Source organism: Oncorhynchus mykiss, chromosome 26, assembly GCF_013265735.2.
Source record: "Oncorhynchus mykiss isolate Arlee chromosome 26, USDA_OmykA_1.1, whole genome shotgun sequence".
Classification (NCBI taxonomy): domain Eukaryota; kingdom Metazoa; phylum Chordata; class Actinopteri; order Salmoniformes; family Salmonidae; genus Oncorhynchus; species Oncorhynchus mykiss.
In genome coordinates, this window is record NC_048590.1 from 5,137,542 (window position 1) to 5,147,737 (window position 10,196).

The 10,196-nt window shown below is 44.3% G+C and overlaps 1 protein-coding gene across 1 annotated transcript; it reads right to left on the bottom strand.

Annotated features, from left to right (window-relative positions):
* Positions 1 to 6,189: 6,189 nt before the first annotated feature.
* LOC110515681 (agouti-related protein-like) lies at positions 6,190 to 9,769 on the bottom strand. Its single transcript, XM_036964549.1, has 3 exons — positions 9,518 to 9,769; positions 8,992 to 9,098; positions 6,190 to 7,213 (listed from the first exon to the last, which is right to left on the bottom strand). Exons 1-3 carry the CDS (start codon positions 9,654 to 9,656, stop codon positions 7,022 to 7,024), a joined length of 438 nt encoding a protein of 145 aa, XP_036820444.1. The 5' UTR covers positions 9,657 to 9,769; the 3' UTR covers positions 6,190 to 7,021.
* Positions 9,770 to 10,196: the final 427 nt, after the last annotated feature.

A 10,196-nucleotide genomic window follows, 5' to 3' on the forward strand; every position in this document is an offset into this window, starting at 1 on the left:
AAAACAAGACCTCTGATGGTCCATGAGTTCAACAACAACGAAGACTTAACCAAACAAGACCTCTGATGGTCCATGAGTTCAACAACGACGAAGACTTAACAAAACAAGACCTCTGATGGTCCATGAGTTCAACAACAACAAAGACTTAACCAAACAAGACCTCTGATGGTCCATGAGTTCAACAACAACAAAGACTTAACCAAACAAGACCTCTGATGGTCCATGAGTTCAACAACAACAAAGACTTAACAAAACAAGACCTCTGATGGTCCATGAGTTCAACAACAACGAAGACTTAACCAAACAAGACCTCTGATGGTCCATGAGTTCAACAACAACAAAGACTTAACAAAACAAGACCTCTGATGGTCCATGAGTTCAACAACAACGAAGACTTAACCAAACAAGACCTCTGATGGTCCATGAGTTCAACAACAACAAAGACTTAACAAAACAAGACCTCTGATGGTCCATGAGTTCAACAACAACAAAGACTTAGCCAAACAAGACCTCTGATGGTCCATGAGTTCAACAACAACAAAGACTTAACCAAACAAGACCTCTGACGGTCCATGAGTTCAACAACAACAAAGACTTAACCAAACAAGACCTCTGATGGTCCATGAGTTCAACAACAACAAAGACTTAACCAAACAAGACCTCTGACGGTCCATGAGTTCAACAACAACAAAGACTTAACCAAACAAGACCTCTGATGGTCCATGAGTTCAACAACAACAAAGACTTAACCAAACAAGACCTCTGACGGTCCATGAGTTCAACAACAACAAAGACTTAACCAAACAAGACCTCTGATGGTCCATGAGTTCAACAACAACAAAGACTTAACCAAACAAGACCTCTGACGGTCCATGAGTTCAACAACAACAAAGACTTAACCAAACAAGACCTCTGACGGTCCATGAGTTCAACAACAACAAAGACTTAACCAAACAAGACCTCTGATGGTCCATGAGTTCAACAACAACAAAGACTTAACCAAACAAGACCTCTGACGGTCCATGAGTTCAATAACAACGAAGACTTAACCAAACAAGACCTCTGACGGTCCATGAGTTCAATAACAACGAAGACTGAACCAAACAAGACCTGACAGTCCATGAGTTCAATAACAACGAAGACTTAACCAAACAAGACCTCTGACGGTCCATGAGTTCAACAACAACGAAGTCTTAACAAAACAAGACCTGTGACGGTCCATGAGTTCAACAACATCGAAGACTTAACCAAACAAGACCTCTGACGGTCCATGAGTTCAACAACGACGAAGACTTAACCAAACAAGACCTCTGATGGTCCATGAGTTCAACAACAACAAAGACTTAACCAAACAAGACCTCTGACGGTCCATGAGTTCAATAACAACGAAGACTTAACCAAACAAGACCTCTGACGGTCCATGAGTTCAATAACAACGAAGACTTAACCAAACAAGACCTCTGACGGTCCATGAGTTCAACAACATCGAAGACTTAACCAAACAAGACCTCTGACGGTCCATGAGTTCAACAACGACGAAGACTTAACCAAACAAGACCTCTGATGGTCCATGAGTTCAACAACAACAAAGACTTAACCAAACAAGACCTCTGACGGTCCATGAGTTCAACAACAACAAAGACTTAACCAAACAAGACCTCTGACGGTCCATGAGTTCAATAACAACGAAGACTTAACCAAACAAGACCTCTGACGGTCCATGAGTTCAATAACAACGAAGACTTAACCAAACAAGACCTCTGACGGTCCATGAGTTCAACAACAACGAAGACTTAACAAAACAAGACCTCTGACGGTCCATGAGTTCAACAACAACAAAGACTTAACCAAACAAGACCTCTGACGGTCCATGAGTTCAATAACAACGAGGACTTAACCAAACAAGACCTCTGACTGTCGATGAGTTCAACAACTTGTCATGTAACTTGTCTTGTTTTTGTGGACCCCAGGAAGAGCAGCTTCTGCCAAAGCTAATGGGGATCCCAATAACCAAATAGTAAACAACTATTATGAGAATGATTATTGAAAGACCCCTAAATAACTCAACTACAGTATATTCATAGTCACTCTCAAAGTCATTCAAAAGGACGAGGAGGAGTAGTAGGAAGGATCGGAGGACCAATGCGCAGCGTGGTAAAAGTGTCCATAATATTTAATAAGGATCATGAACACTGAACAAAAGAATAAACGACAACGTGACTGAACTAAACCGAAACCGTAGCGTGTGGACCAAACACTGACACGGAAAACAAACACCCACAACTCCAAAGAGAAACCAGGCTACCTAAGTCAGAGCATCAAGAGTCACTGCATCTCAGTGCTAGAGGCGTCACTACAGACCCTGGTTCAATTCCAGGCTGTATCACAGTGGTCTAAGGTACTGCATCTCAGGGCTAGAGGCGTCACTACAGACCCTTGTTCAATTCCAGGCTGTATCACAGCGGTCTAAGTCACTACTTCTCAGTGCTAGAGGCGTCACTACAGACCCTGGTGCAATTCCAGGCTGTATCACAGTGGTCTAAGGCACTGCTTCTCAGTGCTAGAGGAGTCACTACAGACCCCGGTTCCATTCCAGGCTGTATCACAACCAGCTGTGATCATGAGTCCCATAGGTCTGGCCGTGGGTAGGCCGTCATTGTAAAATAAGAATTTGTTCTAAACTGACTTGCCTAGTTTAAAAAAAACTGAGGCCTAACACTGTCTACCCATAAACCACCTGGGTTCAAATACTATTTAAAATCATTGAGCTGAACAACAGAATAGTTACAAAAAAAGGCAAACCCTGTCGAACTAGCACTCCAGGCAGGCTAGATTAAACGCTCAAAGGTATTTGACAGATATCAAATCATGTTTGAACCCAGGTCTTATTGAGAAGAAGATGTTTGATGTGTTTATTAGTGATGTAGTGAGGGTGTCAGCTGGTGGCCTACAAAAGCCCAGGGAGACATAAAGCATAAAGACTGCCTTGTTGACTCACCACATCAGACTTTGGTGTCATGTGAAGAGAACCAGTAGGGATACGCTAGGGAAATACCCAGAGTCATTGTCTCAGGGTGTTAGAGAATACCCAGAGTGGTTGTCTCAGGGTGTTAGAGAATACCCAGAGTGGTTGTCTCAGGGGTGTTAGAGAATACCCAGAGTGGTTGTCTCAGGGTGTTAGAGAATACCCAGAGTAGTTGTCTCAGGGTGTTAGAGAATACCCAGAGTGGTTGTCTCAGGGTGTTGGAGAATACCCAGAGTGGTTCTCTCAGGGTGTTAGAGAATACCCAGAGTGGTTGTCTCGGTGTGTTGGAGAATACCCAGAGTGGTTGTTTCAGGGTGTTAGAGAATACCCAGAGTGGTTGTCTCAGGGTGTTGGAAAATACCCAGAGGGGTTGTTTCAGGGTGTTAGAGAATACCCAGAGTGGTTGTCTCAGGGTGTTAGAGAATACCCAGAGAGGTTGTCTCAGGGTGTTAGAGAATACCCAGAGTGGTTGTCTCCGGGTGTTAGAGAATACCCAAAGTGGTGGTCTCAGGGTGTTAGAGAATACCCAGAGTGGTTGTCTCAGGGTGTTAGAGAATACCCAGAGTGGTTGTCTCAGGGTGTTAGAGAATACCCAGAGTGGTTGTCTCAGGGTGTTAGAGAATACCCAGAGTGGTTGTCTCAGGGTGTTAGAGAATACCCAGAGTCATTGTCTCAGGGTGTTAGAGAATACCCAGAGTGGTTGTCTCAGGGTGTTAGAGAATACCCAGAGTCATTGTCTCAGGGTGTTAGAGAATACCCAGAGTGGTTGTCTCAGGGTGTTAGAGAATACCCAGAGTGGTTGTCTCAGGGTGTTAGAGAATACCCAGAGAGGTTGTCTCAGGGTGTTAGAGAATACCCAGAGTGGTTGTCTCCGGGTGTTAGAGAATACCCAAAGTGGTGGTCTCAGGGTGTTAGAGAATACCCAGAGTGGTTGTCTCAGGGTGTTAGAGAATACCCAGAGTGGTTGTCTCCGGGTGTTAGAGAATACCCAAAGTGGTGGTCTCAGGGTGTTAGAGAATACCCAGAGTGGTTGTCTCAGGGTGTTAGAGAATACCCAGAGTGGTTGTCTCAGGGTGTTAGAGAATACCCAGAGTCATTGTCTCAGGGTGTTAGAGAATACCCAGAGTGGTTGTCTCAGGGTGTTAGAGAATACCCAGAGTGGTTGTCTCAGGGTGTTACAGAATACCCAGAGTGGTTGTCTCATGGTGTTAGAGAATACCCAGAGTGGTTGTCTCAGGGTGTTAGAGAATACCCAGAGTGGTTGTCTCAGGGTGTTGGAGAATACCCAGAGTGGTTGTCTCAGGGTGTTAGAGAATACCCAGAGTGGTAGTGTTGACCTTTAGAGGGCAGATTGGTTGACCTTTAAGGGGCAGTAGTGTTGACCTTTAAGGGGCAGTAGTGTTGAACTTTAAGGGGCAGTAGTGTTGACCTTTAAGGGGCAGTAGTGTTGACCTTTAAGGGGCAGTAGTGTTGACCTTTAAAGGGCAGTAAGTGTTGACCGTATGGCTCCGATCCAGACTAGTGCGTTAGGCAGTGTGAGTGTGTTTATGAATGCCAAAGGAGATATCACCTAGAGGCCGCCATTTAGTGGAGATATCACCTAGAGGCCGCCATTTAGTGGTGATATCACCTAGAGGCTGCCATTTAGTGGAGATATCACCTAGAGGCTGCCATTTAGTGGAGATATCACCTAGAGGCTGCCATTTAGTGGAGATATCACCTAGTATATGATATAATGAATCATGTCAGTGTGTTTATGCATGCCAAAGGAGATATCACCTAGAGGCTGCCATTTAGTGGTGATATCACCTAGAGGATGCCATTTAGTGGAGATATCACCTAGAGGCTGCCATTTAGTGGTGATATCACCTAGAGGCTGCCATTTAGTGGAGATATCACATAGAGGCTGCCATTTAGTGGAGATATCACCTAGAGGCTGCCATTTAGTGGAGATATCACCTAGAGGCTACCATTTAGTGGTGATATCACCTAGAGGCTGCCATTTAGTGGTGATATCACCTAGAGGCTGCCATTTAGTGGAGATATCCCCTAGAGGCTGCCATTTAGTGGAGATATCACCTAGAGGCTACCATTTAGTGGAGATATCCCCTAGTATATGATGTTATGAATCATCACAGTGTGTTTATGAATGCCAAAGGAGATATCCCCTAGTATATGATGTTATGAATCATCACAGTGTGTTTATGAATGCCAAAGGAATGCCCTAGTTTTTTTTATTTTTTATTTTTTTTATTTTTTATTTTACCTTTATTTAACTAGGCAAGTCAGTTAAGAACAAATTCTTATTTTCAATGACGGCCTGGGTGGGTTAACTGCCTGTTCAGGGGCAGAACGACAGATTTGTACCTTGTCAGCTCAGGGGTTTGAACTCGCAACCTTCCGGTTACTAGTCCAACACTCTAACCACTAGGCTACCCTGCCCCATATCATCCCGTATCATCACAGTGTGTTTATGAATGCCAAAGGAGATAACCCCTAGTATATGATGTAATGTATCATCACAGTGTGTTTATGAATGCCAAAGGAGATATCCCCTAGTATATGATGTTATGGATCATCACAGTGTGTTTATGAATCCTAAAGGAGATATCACCTAGAGGCCCCCATTTAGTGGAGATATCCCCTAGTATATGATGTTATGGATCATCACAGTGTGTTTATGAATGCCAAAGGAGATAACCCCTAGTATTGATTTGTAATGTATCGTCACAGTGTGTTTATGAATGCCAAAGGAGATATCACCTAGAGGCCACCATTTAGTGGAGATATCCCCTAGTATATGATGTTATGTATCATCACAGTGTGTTTATGAATGCCAAAGGAGATATCCCCTAGTATATGATGTAATGTATCATCACAGTGTGTTTATGAATGCCAAAGGAGATATCCCCTAGTATATGATGTAATGTATCATCACAGTGTGTTTATGAATGCCAAAGGAGATATCACCTAGAGGGTGCCATTTAGTGGAGATATCCCCTAGTATATGATGTTATGTATCATCACAGTGTGTTTATGAATGCCAAAGGAGATATCCCCTAGAGGCTGCCATTTAGTGGAGATATCCCCTAGTATATGATGTTATGTATCATCGTCATTTAAAATGTCAGTTCAGAGACCATTTTTATTTTCTATGACACAAAATAATAACTTTTTTTTATTTCATTTTCATTCATAAGATACAATAAATTACTATTTGCACTGATTTCTTTAACTTACCTAGAGAGAGTGTTTGACTTTCAAAATAATGGCTATACCAATTGATTACCATTGTTTTTAATAAAAAGCTGTTTCCCTATTATGGAATTTCCATGAAAAAATATATATATATTGTCAACTACAGGTATTTAAAAATATATATATATAATTCATTATGCGAGTTTCACATACTGAAGTCTTAAACCACGTAGCAGAAACAGTTAAACTCTGCCTCACAATTAGACTACTGTTAAGACTCTGGGCACATGATGAACATACGGATCCTGATTCACTATTTAAAATCAATAAACACAACTTTAAATGTCCACTTTTGATTTGAGTAATGTAAGTATTTTACATTCTGGTCTCTTTAAAAATATAAATATGTTCCCAGTTTTTTTTAAGATTAAAATTAATTAACAAAAAAAATGATCTTAGCCCAATTTTTTTTTAGACAATTATATTACCTTTTTAGAGATTGATTTGTCTTTTGACTTTCATTGAACGATAAATGTACACCCAACGTAACATCCATCTAACCTATCGGGGAAAAAATAAAATAAAAATAAAACACAACCAGAGTTAACATCAAGAAGAAAATACAACGAGAGTGTCCTATTGGCCGGTCTCACTGATGCATCCTGGGATGTATAGTCTGTGTTTGCGTGCTCATAAAATCAAGCCTTGCGGATATGAATTAGATACTGACTGTAGACTGGCAGAGAAAGGGGCCCCACCGTGAGAGGAGGGGGCCGTAGAGGGTTTTCTAGGAGTGTTTTAGGGACGCCGGTGAGCCCCGGCGCAGGCCGTCCGACGGCAGTAGCAGATGGAGCCGAACATTCGGGGGTAGCGGGTATCGCAGGGATCGCAGCAGGGCAGCGTGTTACCCAGACAGGACTGCTGGTGGGGGATACAGCGACGGGGAGAACGCATGGCCCTGCTCTGCAGCTGCATCACCTCAGCAACATCCTGGTAGATGGACAGACGAGACAGAACACAGACAGGACTGATGTTAGACAGTGGAGGGAGGGAGGGAGGGAGGGAGGGAGGGAGGGAGGGGACCCAGAACACAGACAGGACCGATGTTACACAGTGGAGGGAGGGAGGGGACCCGGTTGGAGGTCGAGTGGAGAGTCTAGTGCTAGGGACGTCCGTGCCGGCCTGTGCAGGCTAATACGGCAGCAGTAGCAGAACGCGCTGAAGAAGAGGTACTAGCAGGTTTCTACAGCAGGGCAGCGTGTTGCCCAGACAGGACTGCTGGTGAGGGATACAGCGACGGGGAGAACTCATGGCTCTGCTCCCACAGCTGCACAGCCTCAACCTCACAGACAGGACTGTTGGTGAGGGGATACAGCGACGGGGAGAACTCATGGCTCTGCTCCCACAGCTGCACAGCCTCAACCTCAGCCTGGTGGTTGAACAGACAAGACATAACCCAGACAGGACTGCTGGTGAGGGGATACAGCGACGGGGAGAACTCATGGCTCTGCTCCCACAGCTGCACAGCCTCAACCTCAGCCTGGTGGAATGTATGACCCAGTCAGTTGGCCTGGTCCGAACCAGAAGGAGCCAGAGGGCAGGAGCCTCTGTTTCTATAGCGTGAGGCAGCTTGATGTTGCTTTGATGTACAAGTACAGCCCCTGGACAGAATGTTAGACAGTAGACACCACACATACAGACAGACAGATGGACACACACACACACACACACACGTTTGTTTTACTATCCTTGTGGGGACCAAACAACTGATTCCCATTCAAAATCCATTTTTCCCAAACTCTTAACGTAACCTTAACCTTAACCCCTAACTCCTATCCCTAAACCTTAACCCATAGCTCCTAACTCCTAACCCTTAACTCCTAACCCTTAACTCCTACCTTCTAACCCCTAACCCCTAACTCCTAAGCTTAACTCCTAACCCTAACCCTAACCTCTAACCCCTAACCTTAACCCCTAGCTCCTAACTCCTAAATCTTAACTCCTAACCCTTAACTCCTAACCCCTAACTCCTAACCCTAACCTCTAACCCCTAACTCCTACCCTAGCCCTTAACTCCTAACTCTAAACCCTAACTCCTAACCCTAGCCCTTAACTCCTAACTCTAACCCCTAACGCCTGACCTTAACCTTAACTCCTAACTCCTAACCCTAACTCCTAACCCCTAAACCTAACCCTAACTCCTAACCCTAACTCCTAACCCCTAAACCTAACCCTAACTCCTAACCCTAACCCTTAACCTAACCACCTAAACCTAAAATAACACACTGGCGAAGTGTCTGAATGTTCCTTGTTTTACTGTCCTTGGTAGAACCTCTGGTCTCCATTGTTTTACTGTCCTTGGTAGAACCTCTGGTCTCCATTGTTTTACTGTCCTTGGTAGAACCTCTGGTCTCCATTGTTTTACTGTCCTTGGTAGAACGTCTGGTCTCCATAAGTACACAGTAGTGAACCCTAAACACACTGGTGTTCTACACCGAGTGGACAAAACATTAAGGCCACCTTCTACAGTTGTACCTCCCCCCCTCCCCCCCTGTCTCCTCCACTTCCTCTACACTGGCTGAAGTGGCATCGATAAGGGATCATAGGTTTCACCTGGATTCACCTGGTCGGTCGTAGAAAGGTGTTTCGTATACTCAGTGTACATCAACTCACATGATGTTCCAGCCGTTAAAAACATGTTAAAGTGATGTACACATTGCACGCTGTCACACACAACGAGTAATGATTTAAATAGTATATTGATCCACCTCATCGTAGGTTTCCAGGTCCATCAGCAGCTCCTCCTCCTTCTCCTCTTCCTCCTCAGACTCTAAGCGGAAACCCACAGGATCCCCTCTAGAGAGAGAGGCTTTACCTGAGGGGAGAAACGAAAGGTCAATCAATCCATCAATCAATCAATCAATCAGAATGGGATCGTTTCCTAGAGAGGAATCGAAACGTTAGCTGGCTAACTGATTGATCCAGCTTTCTGGAACAATCCACTGCTAACTGATTGATCCAGCTTTCTGGAACAATCCTCGGCTAACTGATTGATCCAGCTTTCTGGAACAATCCACTGCTAACTGATTGATCCAGCTTTCTGGAACAATCCTCTGCTAACTGATTGATCCAGCTTTCTGGAACAATCCTCTGCTAACTGATTGGTCCAGCTTTCTGGAAGAATCCACTGCTAACTGATTGGTCCAGCTTTCTGGAACAATCCACTGTTTTTTCTCACCTGGACAGTAATCACCGTCTACCTAATTACAGCAAATGCAAATAAAAATACCGAACCTATATCGGAGAGGAAGGAATCGTCGGTGAGTCTGAGGCCGGGATGGGAGTCGTCTAGACGAACGTTTCCATGAACCAGTCCTGTAGCCAGCTGGATCAGGCACAGGGTCCAGCAGTATGGGAATACTGAGTTGACCATGCTGATACAACACAACGCTTCGCTGAGTGCTGCTTCACTGAGTGCTGCTTCACTGATGGCTGCTTCACTGCTTCACTGAGTGCTGCTTCACTGATGGCTGCTTCACTGACGGCTGCTTCACTGACGGCTGCTTCACTGCTTCACTAAGTGCTGCTTCACTGAGTGCTGCTTCACTGACGGCTGCTTCACTGACGGCTGCTTCACTGAGTGCTGCTTCACTGACGGCTGCTTCACTGACGGCTGCTTCACTGACGGCTGCTTCACTGACGGCTGCTTCACTGAGTGCTGCTTCACTGAGTGCTGCTTCGCTGGCGGCTGCTTCACTGCTTCACTGAGTGCTGTTTTACTGAGTGAAGAGAGCTGAGGAAGAGTCATACATAGATAGGGGTTATGTCATTACAGTTAAATCACTTTTGTTTTTAAAAAGTAAACTTTGTTGTTTTGCCTAAAATCATTGACAAATGATTAAATGTTTGAGGTCTTCTACAGTCTCTTTTTTAAAATGTTTTACAAAATGTACAAACATACTTAAATATCGAA

Excerpts from the sequence above, each read along its gene's own strand:
- LOC110515681 (XM_036964549.1), bottom strand. The coding sequence starts at position 9,656 with ATGGTCAACTCAGTATTCCCATACTGCTGGACCCTGTGCCTGATCCAG. Across the intron at positions 9,099-9,517 it reads TTCCTTCCTCTCCGATATAG|GTAAAGCCTCTCTCTCTAGA; the intron begins GTTCGGTATTTT and ends TTCTCCCCTCAG. Across the intron at positions 7,214-8,991 it reads ACCTGGAAACCTACGATGAG|GATGTTGCTGAGGTGATGCA; the intron begins GTGGATCAATAT and ends TCCATCTACCAG.